The following is an 18,056-nucleotide window of genomic DNA, read 5'->3' as shown; positions in this document are numbered from 1 at the left end:
TTTCAAAGACAAGGTGTGTTTTGGTGGGGAAGTCTGCCACCGCTTATTTCGCGCCCTATACTGGCCTGTACGCTGCCTCGAGTCACTCCCATACTTTCTGGACAAATGCCGTATACAGAAAAAAGCGTTAGCAAAGAAATGTGGGAGAGATATGTAATCCACGTCGTCTGGTCATTTCGAGGTTCTCCATCAGGAAGGCCGAACGCCCGTCCCGGGACAATCCAGCAACGGTCCCTCCATCGATACGGGCGCCCCCCCCCCCTTACACCCCGCCCCCCCCCTGCCCCGCCAACTCCGATTATCTCTCTAGGGTTGTAGAAGATCTTCTGCGATCCACAAGCCTAGGGGCGGGACGGCTGTCCAGTCCGTCGGAAAAGACAATGTGGACGACGGTTAGAGTGACACAATCGACACCTACTGTGCTCATTGTGCAGTCGGTTTCGGCAGAGATACGCTGGATGCGTTACAGTTTCTCTGCGACCAAAGCACCTGCCATGGAAAAGCTATGAAAAATTCACTAGTTATGTTCGACTAAGCGGCCGTACGGGACGACAGTGTTGTCCTCGGTTCCACCTAATTCTTCTTTGCCCTTTTTACCAGTGAGTGGGTCTTTTTTGCGAGCCTGTCTGAGTGGATCGGTGCAAATGTATATGTGACGCGAACTCAGTTATCAGAAATTCTCGCACAGGTCCAAGAACGATCGTTCTTTTTTCACCTTAACCTTGTTTGTTCCGCCTGATCGTGGTTCTTGAAAGTATATACTTTTGTGGAAGTGTGCTTTCGGAGGGAATCTGTGGAGTTCTCCGTTGGTACGTCTTCTAGACCAGTGGCCTCCATGGCAGGGACTAGGGCTTTTCCAACGCAAAGGAGAATGGCGGGAGCTCTGTTTCTGGTCGGCGCCGTACTCGCGTCCAGTGCAGTGCTGGGGAGCAACGGACAGAGTGACAAAACGCCTCCCCACACCTGCACTTCAGGTGGCGCTTCACAAGGCATATCCGTCACAGTTGACACGAAAACCAAAACGGCCACATTTGTATGCGACACTGATATCAACAATGTGTTGCCGTCGCCGAGTGGCACAACACTCACCAAGTACTACGCGGATAAAGCTCTCGGGAAGGAGAAAGAGGAGGAGTTGGCGACGTTTTTCGGCCAAGGGTCGCAAGCCACTATCACACAATCACAAAGAAACCCCACCGGCAAATCAACAGTCGAGTTGACGTTGGGAAAGCTCCCCGAGACTATCAAAACCATCTACTTCGGCTGCAGCGACAAGGCGGCATCTCGGGAGGCAGGGAGACTTGGAACCGGAGTAGGCGGCCATGGGGCAAGAAGGCTCGCCGCGGCAAAAGCAGCAGCAGCAGCAGGAAACAAATGCGTCGTCACAGTGACAGTTCCCGCTGATCCAGCTGCGAACAGTAAGCCGGAGTTATGTTACATTCGATTCAAAGTGTTTTGTGGAATCCTTGTGGTAGCTCAGGCAAGCAAGCATCGCAGATACTCGAGATTCCACATGCACTGATATGCCCGACACGGTTGGCCGGGGCCTAGTTCCTGACGTTTCAGCATCTCTCTCTCTGGCATGCAGAGTGGCAAAGATGATCGGCACTAGAAAATGTGGATTTCTGCATTAGTGCGAAGACCAGCGCGCAACGAAGCGTCGGCGTGATTCGACTTGCCGCGAGAGCAGCCCCACAGGTGGCCAACCAAGTTGAACTGTCACCGTTTTCAATCGTTTTCAGTCACCCCAACCAGTTAGCATCCAGAAACATTCGTTCGCTTCTTTTTCGCTTAGAGGAGGGCGTGTCTGTCACTTCGCTCCCGGGTGTTGCTCTCCTATGTCTGCAGCATGCACCGTTGCGAAGAAGAACATGGATCTGGAGATCACGAACGAATCCAAGAGCGTTTCCTTCCAGTGTGACACGAACGTTGGCAACCTGACTCCAGCAAATCCTGCAGATTTGATATTTGACGAATCTTGTCAGAACCCTGTAAAGCTGGCGGACATGCTGCCGTCTGCGAAGCTCGCGACATCGACCTCGGGCTACACGTTCAGTGTAGAGGAGTTGCCTGAGACTGCAGCCACTTTTTGCTATAAGTGCTCCGCTGTTGCTGCTGACAAGAAGGAAGCGCCAGAGGAGGGATCAAATGCTTGCAATGTGAAGATACATGTTTCAGCAGCTAATCTGGACAGTGCTGCCTCGAGCGTCGCCACGACCAGGTCGGTGCCGCTTCTCACTTCCGGATTAGCTATTTCGTTTCTCTTCTTTCCCGTCGTGCTTTAGTTTTCGTCTTCTCTTTCTGAAAAACAGTACAGTGCACCGTCTCGCAGTCCGCCAAGCCTACGTAGGCGACACATGCACAGATCACTAGAGGAGCATCTGGAGGAAGGACGAAACAAGCGTGGGGGGCTTTGTTCGGACCAGCGTCATGTAACGCAACAACGAAGACAGGTGGACCGTTGCGTGTAGGCTGTCCGTCGAGATGCCTGTGGAGAGCTTCGTTGCATCCTGGCCCAGGGGTTAACAGTGGAACCCCCTACGTCAGGAAAAGTGACGAAGGGCTGTGGTGGGTACCGAAGACCAACCGAAGCGAACAACACAATGCATCACTAGCGCCTGTACATCTCTGAGGCAAGCCCCATGATTGTACGAGAGATGGCCAAGCAAGCTAGCCCATTCGCGGTTGCCTCAGCTGTTCGGATACAGCTGCGAATTCTGCACATTTTTTTGTCTCGCGGCTGCAGAATACCGTCGCGGTGTAAGCTTGTCTCCTTGCAGTGGTGCTACCTTTGTGCGGATTTTTGTAAGTGAACGAGATTACGCGCGATGCGCTTCAATCATCTGCATCGCTGGGTATCCGTGTTTCCGGAGAGAGAGGTGGGGCTGCTGTGACTAGCGCCTAAAAACCGCGTTCCATACAGTGTCAAAATTTCCAGGCTGGTACTATCTTCCTTCACACAGAAGTGATAGAGCTTGTGGGGATGATGTCGGAGGACGCAGTTTCGTGGTAAAAAATCTCCTTTCCTCTCTGCTGCATGTATGGAGGGAGTTATCGGTATTTGTGTAGCCGAATAATATGCCTGATGACTTCTTCGTTCGTGTGATTGCTGAATCTTCACACGCTTTGGCCGAACTGTTTTCTCTAGATCAGGCGCATTTCTCATGCCTGGAAGAGACTCAAAAACCATCTTCTCGACACCCGAACCTTCACCTGCCACCGTCGTTAGCTCATTCGCAGTCAATAGGCGTTGCAGGGATAGCTCAGAAGAAACGAATTGACATCTGATCTTTCCCCTGTAACCCTCATGCACTACCGTCGAGAATTCCTGGTTTGGTGCTGGGATATGCGGGTGCACAACTCCCCTATGGGAACTACGTGGGCGAAACAGGAAATGCCGTCACCACTCGTTCGTCTCCTGTACCACCATCAACTTCACAACGCCGCGCATATCTCAGTGAGAAAGCATGCACTCCTTCAAAGGTGATACTGAAGTGGGTCACATAGTAAAGCCACGAATTCGGCTGCTTGCGGTGCATTCGTGCCAAAAGCTGTGTCACCTGTCCCAGATGGGGTACGCCGTGTGTGTCGGCCGGCCTAAGATGCATAGTAGAGACTCTTTCATCTGCGTTCCCCTTTGATACACTACGTTGACTGGGTCTTTTCATCTATCAACCGCTGATATCGACTTCGTTCCCAAGGGAAAAGATCTGCCGCTATGGACGAGCACGACCCTCATCTGCGGCAATGCTCCCAGAAAATAGATTCATTTTTTCAACTCCCGACTGGCATCGTGACCTACACTTCCCTTTTTGCCCCGATTGACTCTCGGATCACCTCATCCTGAGCCACACACAAAAAAGGCAAAAAAAGGGGAGATGAAACGGATGTACATATCAGAAAATGCGGACATTTTGAGTTCTTTTCTCTTGAGTGAGGGGTCGAAACCTCTCCTGCGCCGATCCCCCGAGGCTGCCTCCCTCGGCATGGGCGCGCTCCCCCCGAGATTATTTCTCCTGCTCAACTCTCCGATCCTTTGCTCATCACTGGGGTAGTAGGCGGGGGCGTTCTCCTGGGATTCACAAGGGCTGAGGGGTGCGGGACTCTGAGGCGATGACGGCTGTGCAATCTGTCGGACAAGACAATCTGGATGATTGTTGGAGTGTCAACGAACTCGACGCATAGTAGGGTCACTGTGCAGCATGAGTTTCGGTGAAGATACGCGGGGCGCTTCTGTTTTTTTCTCTATCAAAGTAGCAGCGGGGTAAAAGCTCTGAGTAAATCAGCAGTTGCCATCGACTGGGAGGCAGTCCGGGGCGACAGTGTCATTCTCGGTTCGAGATAGTATTTGGTTCTTCATAGTGAGTTTTTTTTCCGGTGAGTTTTCCTCGATGGGCTGCCGTAATTGTGCGCTGGAAAATAGCTGTGATTTTCATTCAGTTGCCAGAAGTTATCACACGTGTTCGAAAACTGTCTTTCCCTTGGTCACCTCACTTCTGATTGTTCCGGCTGATTCAGTGCCTCGAAATTGAACTTGGCTAGACGTGGGCTTCCGAGTAGTAGGGGCTGGGTTTTCTCTCTCTGTCCTTCACAGAAGTGATCACCATGGCAGGCCCTAGGGCTGTTCCAGTCCGGAAGACAATGATGGTGGCTCTGTTTATGGTGGTCACCGTGCTCATGTCCACTACGGTGCTTGGGAACAAGGGACGGACTAGCACTCCGGCTACAGTGACGTGCGATCAAAGTACCGCTTCAGCAGGCATATCCGTTGAAGTTGACGCCGACACCAAAAGAGCCTCGTTTGTCTGCGGTACCGGTTTTAACCAGGTGCTGCCCTCATCAAAGGAAGATCACACTGTCACGAAGTGCTACATGACAGAAGAAGTTGGGCAGGAGGAGAACGAGAAGTCTCTGGTGGAGCTTTTCGGTGACGGATCCGAAGCTACCGTTAAAACCCCAAGCGAACGAGAACAACAGGGCTCAGAAGTTACGCTGTCTCTGGGCAAGCTACCTCAGCGGAGAACGACCATCTACTTCCATTGCACCGGCGGATCCACGGCTGCAGGGGTACCGGGAGCGGGAGCAGGCGGCCTTGGGGCAAGAAGGCTCGCCGCGGCAAAAGCAGCAGCAGCAGGAAACAAATGCGTCGTCACAGTGACAGTTCCCGCTGATCCAGCTGCGAACAGTAAGCCGGAGTTATGTTACATTCGATTCAAGACTGTTTGTGGAAGGCTTGTGGTAGCTCAGGCAAGCAAGAATCGCATATACTCGAGTTTACACATTCACTGATATGCCCGACACGGTTGGCCGGGCCCTAGTTCCCGACGTTTCAGCATCTCTCTCTCTGGCATGCAGAGTGGCAAAGATGATCGGCACTAGAAAATGTGGATTTCTGCATTAGTGCGAAGACCAGCGCGCAACGAAGCGTCGGCGTGATTCGACTTGCCGCGAGAGCAGCCCCACAGGTGGCCAACCAAGTTGAACTGTCACCGTTTTCAATCGTGATCAGTCACCCCAACCAGTTAGCATCTACAAACTTTCGTCCGCTTCTTTTTCTCTCGTCGTACGGAGTGTCTGTCACTGCACTCCCGGGTGCTACTCTCCTATGCCTGCAGCATGCACCGTTGCGAAGAAGAACATGGATCTGGAGATCACGAACGAATCCAAGAGCGTCTCGTTCCAATGCGACACGAACATTGACAGGCTTAATCCAGAAAATCCTGCAGATCTGATTTTCGACGAATCTTGTCAGAACCCTGTAAAGCTGGCGGACATGCTGCCGTCTGCGAAGCTCGCGACATCGACCTCGGGCTACACGTTCAGTGTAGAGGAGTTGCCTGAGACTGCAGGCACATTCTGCTACAAGTGCGCAGCTGCTTCTGACCCTGAGGAAGAGAAGGAAGTGTCACAGCCAGAGCCAAATGCATGCTATGTGAAGATACAGGTACCTCAGCGCAGTAATGCTGCCTCGACCTCCGCCTTTGCACGATCAGTGCAGGCTCTCTTGGTTGGGTTGGGTGTTTCTTTAGCCCTCTTTCAGGTCACTCACTAGATCACGGTGAGGCAAAGCCGTAGCCTAGTGGGAACTAGGGGCCACTCAATGTGAGCACTGAGTAGCATATCCAGCGTCTGCCTATCGCTGCAGCCATCCCGGTGATTCTCTATGAACTGAAACAGTAAAATGGTACAAGCCTGTTATGCCGCGGTAGTGGATGTGTTGCTGCTCTTCGGAAATCTCTGCGAATTATATTCTCGACACGTCCCGAACTGGCAAGTGCAGCCACCGGCCTCGGTGCAGACTGCTGTCCATGCAGACGTGCCATGTACATAGGGATTTTTGTACCTGAACGGCATTAGGAGCAATACTTTGCAACAGACTACGCCGCCAGCCATGCTTCTTGCAGTACAGAGCGTATAAAGTTTCTTTGAATGACGTTCAGGACGCGTGTTCCACACCCCAACTTGCTCTTTTCAAAGGTCCGTGGCCGATCCTATTTTGTTCCTTGCAGGAGGCACAGCGTCTTGGGGATTTGGCGTGATTGACGCACTTCGGTGGTAGATTCTTTTTCCCTCCATGTCTCATGCTTGAGGAAAGTGAACCCTTTTTTTATCGTTGTCGAAGCAAAAATGTCGGGCGAAATCTGCGTTCGGGGGCCTCATGAGCAGATTCAAACCCTTCCGCCGAACTATCTTCACTACATACACGTGTTTTGATGTCGGACAGGAAGCTGAAATAACATTCTGGATACACGATACTTCACAACGCACTGCCGTTAATGCACTCACAGACTCTATGTGCCGTTGCAGAGATGAGTCAGGAGGCCTCCTCATACGAGATCCTGGAGAAGACGGTTGTGGAGCAGATGTATGCACGTGGCTATCTCGCGTACGACGACTATGTGGGTGAAACAACAAAGTTGCATTACCAACCTACTTTTGTAACTCGCTCATCATCTATTTCACCAAGCAGCGTCTTTCAGCGAAGAAGTATAGATGCATTCAAAAGTAATACTGGCATGGGTCACATTGTGAAGGTTTTAATTCGGCTGCTTGCACTGCATCAATCCCGACGCCTGCGCGAACACTCCCGGATGGACGGGGTGCGCCCTTTGTGTGCTGACAAAATAGGTAAGCACTGACTGCTCTCGGTTTATACCTCTTTGCTGAAATACATTTCGCTAATCGCGCCACGTACCAGCTTCAGAGGTCGGTTTCGAGGCAAATTGACTGACTCTGTCACGACAAGGACTTCCTTTTTCAGTTGTGACAAGACTCCGAGTACACAGTTTTTTTTGCCGCCTGCGGAATTACGAGTCTCACAGTGGTCGGTTGGTTACCTTGAATCACACTCGGCTTTCCACGACACGCGTCGTACACAAAAGCGGCGGCGTTAAGTCAATATGAAAGAGACGTACAACCAAGGTCATCTGGGCTCTTTGAGACCGCCTCTCGGGGAAGCAACAGAATCCCTCCTGATGCAACCCACCGGCGCTAGCTGCCTCGACGCGGACCGCCCCCCCGAGATTACCCCCCTGGGTCGCTTCCCGATTTTCTTCTCACTGCAGCAGTTGGCTGTCTTCTGTTTTAAAAACGAACCCGTGGGGGCGGAACCGTGAGGGGAGGGGCGACGGCTGTCCTGTTTGTCGGACAAGACAATGTGGACGATGGTTAGAGTGTCAAACGCAACTGCTACTGTGCCCACTGTGCAGCAAGTTTCGGAGAAGATAGGCCGGATGCTTTACTTTATTTTCTGCGGTCAAAGTACCTGCTGAATAAAAAATCTGAGGAAAAAAAAAGCACGTGCCACCGAAACATTCGGCGTCCCGACGCCAGTGTTAATCTCGTTTCAATTAGTGTATTGTCGTTGTTTCTTGACGGCGGCTTTTTGTGAGCGCTTTTTGGCTGTGCCTGTCGATGGCTCGAAGTCATTGTGAGTTGCAAAAATATACCGAGACAATCTCAGTTTCCAGGAGGTATCGCAAAAGTCCGCCAACGGTCCTTCCCTTGTTCACTGTAACCCTGATTGTTCCGTCGGGGTGTGCGTCTCGGAACTACGGTTAAAAGAGCTGTGATTTTCGAAGAGTAGCTGCCGGGTCTTCTGCGTCTGTGTCAATGAGAGAATCGGTCTCCACGGCAGGGACTAGGGTTCTGCTAACGCAACGCAGGATGGCAGGGGCTGTGTGTGTGGTCGTCGTGGTACTCATGTCCACTGCAGTGCTGGGAATGAACGCAGACGATGACGGCTCTAAGATCACCTGCAATGAAACTACGGCTCAGACAGGCATATCGGTGTCAGTTGACCAGAAAACCAAGAAGGTCTCGTTTGTGTGCGATACGGGCATGAAAACCGTGCTGCCCTCAGAAGGAAGCAGTGTCACGAAGTGTTACACTGAGAAAGGACTAAAGGAAGAGGAGGAGTTGGTGAGCCTTTTCGGCCAAGGGTCCCAAGCCACTGTCGTAGCGTCAACAGGAAAGTCCAAGCAAAATTCGGAAGTCACACTTACACTGGGAGAGCTCCCGCAAACAATGCAGACCATCTACTTTGTTTGTACCGACTCGACAGCCTCGGATGCCGAGTCAGCAGAAGAGACTGGCGACCCTGATGCGTCTCTGACGGTCCCCCAGGCGGGCGCCGAAGCGGGTGGAAGCGTCGGCCCGGCACCGAAGCCTGGTGCTATTTCGGGTGTAAACTCAGTCACGCCAGGTGTAGGCGCGCGGCGTTTGGCGGTGGTTGGCGCCTCGCATGATGCCTTCAGGCGTTCGGCTAACCGAGCTGCCGTCGGGGTTTCAAAACAAGGAGAATCAAAAGCCAGATGCATCGTCACTGTGACAGTTCCCGCTGATCCAACTGCCAGCAGTAAGTCACAGGGGCAGTGTACCCAGTTGATAGGCCGTTTGTGAAAGCATCATGGCAGTACATGAAACGTAGCGTCACTCATACGTGATCTGTCGAATGTTCGAAGGTGAACGCCTGTTTTGGCGGAACGTTAGCATCACACACATATCGGTTTCTCTGGTATACGTAGTTCCCGGCAGGTGACAGATTTGATCATTCGAATTTTGGTCTCAGTGTAAGAAGCTTGTTCGCAATGCAGCGTCGTCCTGGTCCAAGTTGGGCCGACAGCGGTCCCACGGTTTGCCAAATAAGGCCAGAGGGAGACCGCTTTCAATCAATCCGACTCAACCGTACCAACCAGCAATTCGCCTCAACGCATGTTACTTAGCTTCCAAACATTCTGTGTTTCGGGGCCATGTACATCATCTCACTCCCCGGTGTCCCTCTGTTATGCCTGCAGCGTGCACCGGTGCGAAGCAGAGTATGGATCTGGAGATCACGAGCGAATCCAAGAGCGTCTCGTTCCAATGCGACACGATCATTGACAGGCTTAATCCAGAAAATCATTCAGATCTGATTTTTGACGAATCTTGTCAGAACCCTGTAAGGCTGGCAGACATGCTGCCGTCTGCGAAGCTCGCGACATCGACCTCGGGCTACACGTTCAGTGTAGAGGAGTTGCCTGAGACTGCAGGCACGTTCTGCTACAAGTGCGCAGCTGCTTCTGGGTCTGAGCAAGAGGGGGAAGAGTTATGGCAAGAGCCCAATGCATGCTATGTGAAGATACAGGTACCTCAGCGCAGTAATGCTGCCTCGACCTCCGCCTTTGCACGATCAGTGCAGGCTCTCTTGCTCGGGTTAGGTGTTTTTGTAGCCTTCGTTCAGGTCATGTACTAGAACAATTCTGGACCCGTAAAATACAGTCGAAGGCATTTTTTTGGAATTCTCCGTTGTACAGAGGCCACACATGCGAAGTACGGGACAACGGCAACTGACGGAAGGACAGGAGAGGGTACGGGGCTTTGTTGGGACGAGCACCCTGTGTGCGTGGGCGAGGAAGAGGAGACTGCTGTGCATAGCGAGACAGCATATATTTTTGTCAAGGACCGTCTTTGTCTCCTCGGCCTTGCACGGAATAGCCTGAAGAGAGGTCAGGGAATGCGACAAGGGCCTCAGCCTGACGCGGTTGAGAATCCCAGGTAGAGATGAACAAGGAGCATGTTGATGGTCAGTGCCTCTCTAGGAGGCATTCGTTGAGAGTAAACAGGATAGAATGACGCAAAATAGCAGGAGGTTGTTAGCCACATGTGGTGCAGCTCTTCGGAGGCGTCGTCTAATCAGATTCTGTACATTTTCAATCTCGCGACTGTGGTCGCCTAGAAGACGACTTCGCTCCATGCCAACGTGCTACCTCTGTGTGGACGTTTGTACAAGAGCAGGATAAATATGTGCAATGAAGTTCTGCAAACTGCATTCCCGGGGCAATAGTTGTCTCCGTACAGAGTATATGTGACTGCGGTTATCGACGTTCAACAGGCGTTTCTCAGAACACATCACTCACGTTTAGAAAACGACATGCCCAACAGATTTCGTTCCATGCAGAACGGATGACGCCTTTTCGGTTGACCGCAGTGGACGGCCTTCTACTGTGGATTCTTGCACCTGTCTGCTTCTGAGCGTGGGAGCGATCTCGTTCTTCGGCATTTGTCGAACCTCAAATGCCCGGTGAAATCTCCTTGCGGGCGCCAATGAAACCTGGAAACCCCTTCAGACGAACTATCATCTCTGGGTCAGCCACGCGCCTTGCTGATTGACGAGGAACTGAAAAGTGCTGTTCCGGATACACGACCTTTTCACCGTCGACAGTCATTCGCAGGTAGATTCGCAGGCGATATGCGTGTTGCAGGGCAGGCTCGGGAAAGGCGAATCAATTTCCGATTTTGTTTGCGTGATCCTCAGAGGATACCCCGAAGAAGAAAGTTTTCTGGAGTACGTGTATGCTTTCCTAGTGCATGCCTCTCTCCGAAGGCTTTGTGGATGAGATTGTGAATAGACATCTCCATCTACAGGGTACCTCTTCAACCCCCCTTGTCGCGAGGCGGCACATGTCCGCACGGATAAGCCTGTGTACTAGGCAAAGCTAGTAATGCAGAGGGTCACATTGTGAAAGTGGGAGCATTCGGTTGCGTGTGATGCATATTCATCTCAAGCCCTGCCCGAAGACTCTCGGATGGGATGCGCTCTTGCTATGTCGACCAAACACAAGAAATACTGGATGTCCCGCTTTCGTCGTCTTCGATTAAATATGCTTCGTGACTCCTTTCAACTACCGGCATCGGATCTCGCCATCAACTCAGAACGACGAGCGGTGTCTCTACGGTCATGCACTTCCCTCAACGACGACACGTCTCAGAGGAGAGGGCTGTATTTACAGCCGCCATTTTAATTTGTGCTTTATAATTGCCTGTTTGGTGCCACGTCAGTCGCGCATCTTCTGGACGTGTGCCAGGCACACGAGAAAAATCGGCGATGAAAAGGGAGACTAAAGAAAGGAAATGCAATCAAATTCGCCCGGACATTTTGAGACTTCCTCTTGTGACAGGCGAGAGGCCCTCCTGCCGCAACAGGGGCGCGCCCCCCAGAGAGTCTCTCTCCTCCGCCGGTCTCCGATTCACCCAGAGGGTAGTAGACGGTCGTGAGGTGGTGAGTTACCAACAAGACAAGGAGGAGGCGGGACTGTGAAAAGGTGTGATGGCTGTCCAGGCTTGTGCCAGTTTGTCGGACAAGACAACGTGGACGAAGATCGTGGTGTCAAAAGCGACGTGTACTGTGCCCATTGTGCAGCGGGTTTCGGTGAAGATAAGTCGGATGGTTTACTTATTTTCTGCGGTCAAAGTAAAGTACCTGCAGTGTACTGGGTCTTCAACAATCAGCAGTTACCATCGACAAGGAGAGCGTGACGGTTGACTGCGTCGTCTCCGCAATCCAGATATTCTTTTCCAGATTTTCATGGTCTGAGTTAGTGAGCATTTTCATGGTGAACCTATCTTGATGGTTCGTTCTGATTGTGAGATGCAAAAGATCTGTGGGAAGTGCGCTCAGCTATCAGAAGACATCGCACATCTCCGCAACATCGTACGCTTCTCCAACTCAGCCATCATTGTTCCCTGGATTGCGATTCTCTAAACTAGACTGGGACGAGTTGTGTTATCGAAGAGTAGATGTTGGCTTCTTCGTTTCTATATGGCATCTAGACAAATGGCCACCATGGGAGGGACTAGAGCTGGTCCATCAAATTGGAGGATGGCAGGGACTCTGTTTTTGGTCGGCGCCGTGCTCGTGTCCAGTGCAGTGCTGGGGAGCAAGGGACAGAGTGCCGAAACGTCTACCAATACCTGCACAAAAAGGGCCGCTAACCAGGGCATATCCGTTGCAGTTGATACCGTAACCAGGAAGGTTACATTTGTATGCGATACTGGAATCAACAATGTGTTGCCGTCGCCCAGTGAGACAAGACTCGCCAAGTATTATGCGGGCCCAAATCTTGAGGATGAGGAGGAGTTGGAGACGCTTTTTGGCCAAGGGTCGCAAGCCACTATCACACCCTCACAAAGAATCTCCGGCGGCCAATCAACAGTCACGCTGGCACTGGGAAAGCTCCCCGAAACAAAGCAAGTCATCTACTTCGGCTGCAGCGACAAGGCGGCGTCTGAGGGGGTAGGAGCACCTGCACCAGGCGGCCCTGGGGTGGTTGGAAGAGGCAAAGAAACAAAATGCGTTGTCACAGTGACCGTTCCCGCTGATCCAGATGCCAGCAGTAAGCCTGCGATACACTATACCCCATTCTTGGACTGTTTGTTGACGCCTCTAGAGACCCATCAAAATCTTCAGCACTAAGACTTTATCTGACACATACCCTGAAGGGGTTTCCCACACCTCGAGGGCATTGGTACCGTACGTGTCATCATCGCTGCTGAGATAATTTTCAAGTAGATTCGACACTATAGTCTGTTTTGTTGCCTGACAGTGAACCCTATTCACAACGAAGAGGTGGCGTGAGCCTGATTGCTCGAGAGTGGTCCCAGAGCTTGCCAAGCAAGAAGAACTCGCGCCGTTTTCAATGAAGCGCAGTCGCCCACACCAATTGGCATCAGCACTTATTTTTTTGCTCGCTTGTCTGCTGCTTTGTATTCCTGTATGTCATCACTCTCGCTGGCGCTCCTCGCGTATGCCTGCAGCGTGCACTGTTGCGAAGGAGAACATGAATCTCGAGATCAACAGCGAATCCAAGACCGCTTCTTTCCGATGTGACACAGACATTGCCACGCTGTCTCCACGCACCGCCACGAATATATTCGATGAATCATGTGAGAATGAAGTGACTCTGGCAGAAAAGCTGCCATCTGCCTCGCTGACGAACACGAACTCGGGCTACCAGTTCACTGTAGAGGAACTGCCTGAGCCTGCAGCCACATTCTGCTACAAGTGCTCCGCTGCTTCTGCTTCTGGCACGAGGGCGTCTCCAGAACAAAGTCAGAATGCAATTGCATGCTACGTGAAGATAAAAGTTTCAGCCGCTAATCTCGACAGTGCTGCCCTGATCTCTGCAAGAACATTGTCAGTGCCTGCTCTCTTTTTGGGGTTGGCTGCTGCAGTACTCTTCGCTGCGGCCGTTTTTTAGAATCAGTTTTGGTTCTGTGAAATACAGAACAAGGGACTCTGTCAGAGTTCGACGAGCCGACATTGGAGCGTCCTGCGGGAAGCGAAAGCGGAGCATCTATCGGGAGAAGGCCAAAAGGGGTGAGGGGCATTATGGTGGGTTCACGAACGTGTAGGCCTGAACAGTGCCATCGTGGCTGCTCTGCACAGCATGTCCGTAGAAATGTTTGCGAAGGGCCTTGGCCGTCTCCTTCTCGGTTCTCCAGGAGTAGAGAACTGCAAGATGAGGGAACGGGAGGGCCGGCCCCGTCCCGTGGTGGCGGGAGACTCCCTGAAGTGGGACATACCCTGCTGTTTGTGTAGCGAGCATGTAGTCCTGAGGCAACCCCCGTGACTCCACGAGAGGCGACAAAGCAAAATGGCAGAAAGCCGGTAGCCAGGAGACGTGCACGGTGTTGCAGATCTTAGGAGACATCTTCGAATGTGATTCGCTACATGCCCCGACCTGGCGCAAGCAGCAGCCGCCCACCGATTAGATTGTTCTCCTTGCAGGCGAGTTGGTTCTGTGTGAATTTGCGTTCCTGAATAAGATTGCCGGTAATGTGCTGCATCAAATTGTATTTACCGGTATCCATGTTTCCGAGCGGAACGGATTGGATCGCGGTGAATGACTTCGCAAACGCTTGTTGCACAACACATGTTCCTCTTTTAAAATGTGGTGGCTGATCCTATTCTGCTGCGCACGAAAGATGTAGCGTTATTTGACACGATCTCGGTGGGCGGTGTTCCGGGGTAGATGCTTTGCCAGTGATCCCTTACACACGCTTTCGGCAGGAGCAACAGATCGCCTTTTTTTGTCTGCTGCTGTCGATAGTAGACTTCTCGGCGAGTTGTTCTCGGAAGCATGCACCCGCTGAACAATTTCGAACTCTACCGAGGAACTGTATTGTGTGTATAAGTTCAACTCCACTGGCTGCGGGGAACCTGAGAAATCGTGTCCCCGGTACACGAGCCTCGACATCTCTGAACTTAGCACATCCCCAGTCAATAGGCGTTGCAGGGATAGCTCACGAGAAACGAATTCATATCTGATGTTTCTCCTGTAATCCTCGTACACTACCGTTGAGAATTCCTGGTTTGGACTACGGGGATGGAAATGACCCCACCACTCGCTCATCTCCTAGACCACCATCAACTTCACAACGCCACACATATCTCAGTGAAAAAGCATGCACTCCTCCAAAGGTGATACTGAAGTGGGCCACATAGTAAAGCCGCGAATTCGGCTGCCTGCGGTGCATTGGTGCCAAAAGCTGTGTCAACTGTCCCAGATGGGGTACGCCGTGGTGTGTCGGCCGGCCTAAGACGCATAGTAGAGACTCTTCCATCTGCGTTCCCCTTTGGTAAAGTACGTTGGCTGGACCTTCTCATCTCTCAGCAGCTGATGTCGACTTTGTTTCCAAGGGAAAAGATCTGCCGCTATGGACGAGCACGACCCTCATCTGCGGCAATGCTCCCAGAAAATAGATTCATTTTTTCAACTCCCGCCTGGCATCGTGACCTACACTTCCCTTTTTGCCCCGATTGACTCTCGGATCACCTCATACTGAGCCACACACAAAAAAGGCAAAAAAAGGGGAGATGAAACGGATGTACATATCAGAAAATGCGGACATTTTGAGTTCTTCTCTCTTGAGTGAGGGGTCGAAACCCCTTCTGCGCCGACCCCCCGAGGCTGCCTCCCTCGGCATGGGCGCGCTCCCCCCGAGATTATTTCTCCTGCTCAACTCTCCGATCCTTTGCTCATCACTGGGGTAGTAGGGGGAGGCGTTCTCCTGGGATTCATAAGGGCTGAGGGGGGCGGGACTTTGAGGCGATGACGGCTGTGCAATCTGTCGGATAAGGCAGTCTGGATGATAGATGGAGTGTCAACGAACTCGACGCATAGTAGGGTCACTGTGCAGCATGTGTTTCGGTGAAGATATGCTGGGTGCTTCGGTTTTTTCTATATCAAAGTAGCAGCGGTGTAAAAGCTCTGAGTAAATCAGCAGTTGCCCTCGACTGGGAGGGCGTTCCCCGTGCCATTGTCGTTGTCGGTTCGAGATAGTTTTTTGTTCTTCATAGTGAGTTTTTTCTTTCGGGGACTTCCTCTTGGTGGACTGCCGTAATTGTACACTGGAAAATATAGGATTTTCACTCAGTTATTAGAAGTTATCATACGTGTTCGAAAACTGTCTGTCCCTTGGTCACCTCGCTTATAATTCTTCTGGCTGACTCGGTGTCTCAAAATTGAACTGGTGTAGAAGTGCGCTTCCGAAGAGTAGGGACTGGGTTTTCGGTCTCCGTCTTTCACACAAGTGATCACCATGGCAGGGACTAGGGCTGTTCCAGTCCGGAAGACAATGATGGCGCCTCTGCTGTTGGTGGTCACCGTGCTCATGTCTACTACAGTGCTTGGGACCAAGGAAGACGCTGGCACCACGAATAAATTGACCTGCGATGCAGGGACCAATTTGGCAGGCATATCCGTTGAGGTTGACGCCGACACCAAGAGGGCCTCGTTTGTCTGCGGTACCCACTTTAGCCAGGTGCTGCCCTCATCAGAGGGCGGTCAGCCGGTCACAAAGTGCTACATGACAGGAGAAGCAGTTGGGCAGGATAAGAACGAGAAGTCTCTGGTGGAGCTTTTCGGCAACGGATCCGAAGCCACTGTTAACACTCCAAGCGAACAAGACCAACAAGGTTCAGAAGTTACGCTGTCACTGGGCAAGCTACCTCAGCGGACAACTACCATCTATTTCGGATGCAAAGCGGCAACGAATAATGAGGGTGGCACGGGACCCGGATCGACAGGCGTCCCTGGGGTAGGAGCGCTCGCCGCGGCAAAAGCAGTCGAAAAAAAGTGCGTCGTCACAGTGACAGTTCCCGCTGATCCAGCTGCGAACAGTAAGCCCGAATTACGTTAGGTTCGATTCAAAAACAGTTTGTGGAAGGCTTTTGGTAGCTCAGGCAAGCAAGCATCGCGTATACTCGAGTTGCCACATTCACTGATATGCCCGACACGGTTGCCCGGGCCCTGGTTCCGGACGTTTCAGCATCTCTCTCTCTGGCATGCAGAGTGGCAAAGATGATCGGCACTAGAAAATGTGGATTCCTGCCTTAGTGCGGAGACCCGCACGCAACGAAGCGTCGGGCTGATTCGACTTGCCGCGAGAGCGGCCCCACAGCTGACCATCCAAATTGAACTGTCACCGTTTTCAACCGCGTTCAGTCACCCCAACAAGTTACCATCTAGAAACTTTCGATCCCTTTTTTTTGCTTATAGGAGGGCATGTCTGTCACTGCACTCGCGGGTGTTACTCTCCTATGTCTGCAGCATGCACCGTTGCGAAGCAGAACATGGATCTGGAGATCACGAGCGAATCCAAGAGCGTCTCGTTCCAATGCGACACGATCATTGACAGGCTTAATCCAGAAAATCATTCAGATCTGATTTTTGACGAATCTTGTCAGAACCCTGTAAGGCTGGCAGACATGCTGCCGTCTGCGAAGCTCGCGACATCGACCTCGGGCTACACGTTCAGTGTAGAGGAGTTGCCTGAGACTGCAGGCACATTCTGCTACAAGTGCGCAGCTGCTTCTGGGTCTGAGCAAGAGGGGGAAGAGTTACGGCAAGAGCCCAATGCATGCTATGTGAAGATACAGGTACCTCAGCGCAGTAATGCTGCCTCGACCTCCGCCTTTGCACGATCAGTGCAGGCTCTCTTGCTCGGGTTAGGTGTTTTTGTAGCCTTCGTTCAGGTCATGTACTAGAACAGTTCTGGACCCGTAAAATACAGTCGAAGGCATTTTTTTTGGAATTCTCCGTTGTACAGAGGCCACACATGCGAAGTACGGGACAACGGCAACTGACGGAAGGACAGGAGAGGGTACGGGGCTTTGTTGGGACGAGCACCCTGTGTGCGTGGGCGAGGAAGAGGAGACTGCTGTGCATAGCGAGACAGCATATATTTTTGTCAAGGACCGTCTTTGTCTCCTCGGCCTTGCACGGAATAGCCTGAAGAGAGGTCAGGGAATGCGACAAGGGCCTCAGCCTGACGCGGTTGAGAACCCCAGGTAGAGATGAACAAGGAGCATGTTGATGGTCAGTGCCTCTCTAGGAGGCATTCGTTGAGAGTAAACAGGATAGAATGACGCAAAATAGCAGGAGGTTGTTAGCCACATGTGGTGCAGCTCTTCGGAGGCGTCGTCTAATCAGATTCTGTACATTTTCAATCTCGCGACTGTGGTCGCCTAGAAGACGACTTCGCTCCATGCCAACGTGCTACCTCTGTGTGGACGTTTGTACAAGAGCAGGATAAATATGTGCAATGAAGTTCTGCAAACTGCATTCCCGGGGCAATAGTTGTCTCCGTACAGAGTATATGTGACTGCGGTTATCGACGTTCAACAGGCGTTTCTCAGAACACATCACTCACGTTTAGAAAACGACATGCCCAACAGATTTCGTTCCATGCAGAACGGATGACGCCTTTTCGGTTGACCGCAGTGGACGGCCTTC

General features: G+C 51.9%; 5 protein-coding genes across 5 annotated transcripts; all 5 read left to right on the top strand.

The window, feature by feature from the left end:
* Window positions 1-835: 835 nt before the first annotated feature.
* Window positions 836-2,285, top strand: NCLIV_058110 (SRS domain-containing protein; the record flags this gene model as incomplete). Its single annotated transcript, XM_003885367.1, has 2 exons — window positions 836-1,471; window positions 1,767-2,285. 2 exons carry the CDS (start codon window positions 836-838, stop codon window positions 2,283-2,285), a joined length of 1,155 nt encoding a protein of 384 aa, XP_003885416.1.
* A 2,320-nt stretch (window positions 2,286-4,605) lies between these two features.
* On the top strand, window positions 4,606-6,052 carry NCLIV_058100 (SRS domain-containing protein; the record flags this gene model as incomplete). The annotated part of the gene is made up of 2 exons (XM_003885366.1): window positions 4,606-5,238; window positions 5,510-6,052. 2 exons carry the CDS (start codon window positions 4,606-4,608, stop codon window positions 6,050-6,052), a joined length of 1,176 nt encoding a protein of 391 aa, XP_003885415.1.
* A 2,060-nt stretch (window positions 6,053-8,112) lies between these two features.
* On the top strand, window positions 8,113-9,733 carry NCLIV_058090 (SRS domain-containing protein; the record flags this gene model as incomplete). The annotated part of the gene is made up of 2 exons (XM_003885365.1): window positions 8,113-8,857; window positions 9,096-9,733. The coding sequence occupies 2 exons, from the start codon at window positions 8,113-8,115 to the stop codon at window positions 9,731-9,733; spliced, it is 1,383 nt and encodes a 460-aa protein (XP_003885414.1).
* A 2,346-nt stretch (window positions 9,734-12,079) lies between these two features.
* On the top strand, window positions 12,080-13,517 carry NCLIV_058080 (SRS domain-containing protein; the record flags this gene model as incomplete). The annotated part of the gene is made up of 2 exons (XM_003885364.1): window positions 12,080-12,653; window positions 12,913-13,517. 2 exons carry the CDS (start codon window positions 12,080-12,082, stop codon window positions 13,515-13,517), a joined length of 1,179 nt encoding a protein of 392 aa, XP_003885413.1.
* Window positions 13,518-15,897: 2,380 nt separating this feature from the next.
* NCLIV_058070 (SRS domain-containing protein) lies at window positions 15,898-17,308 on the top strand (the record flags this gene model as incomplete). The annotated part of the gene is made up of 2 exons (XM_003885363.1): window positions 15,898-16,441; window positions 16,872-17,308. 2 exons carry the CDS (start codon window positions 15,898-15,900, stop codon window positions 17,306-17,308), a joined length of 981 nt encoding a protein of 326 aa, XP_003885412.1.
* Between the last annotated feature and the right edge of the window lie 748 nt (window positions 17,309-18,056).

The sequence above is a fragment of the Neospora caninum genome, chromosome XI (assembly GCF_000208865.1).
Source record: "Neospora caninum Liverpool complete genome, chromosome XI".
Classification (NCBI taxonomy): Eukaryota; Apicomplexa; class Conoidasida; order Eucoccidiorida; family Sarcocystidae; genus Neospora; species Neospora caninum.
This window is presented reverse-complemented; position numbering and strand designations above follow the sequence as displayed.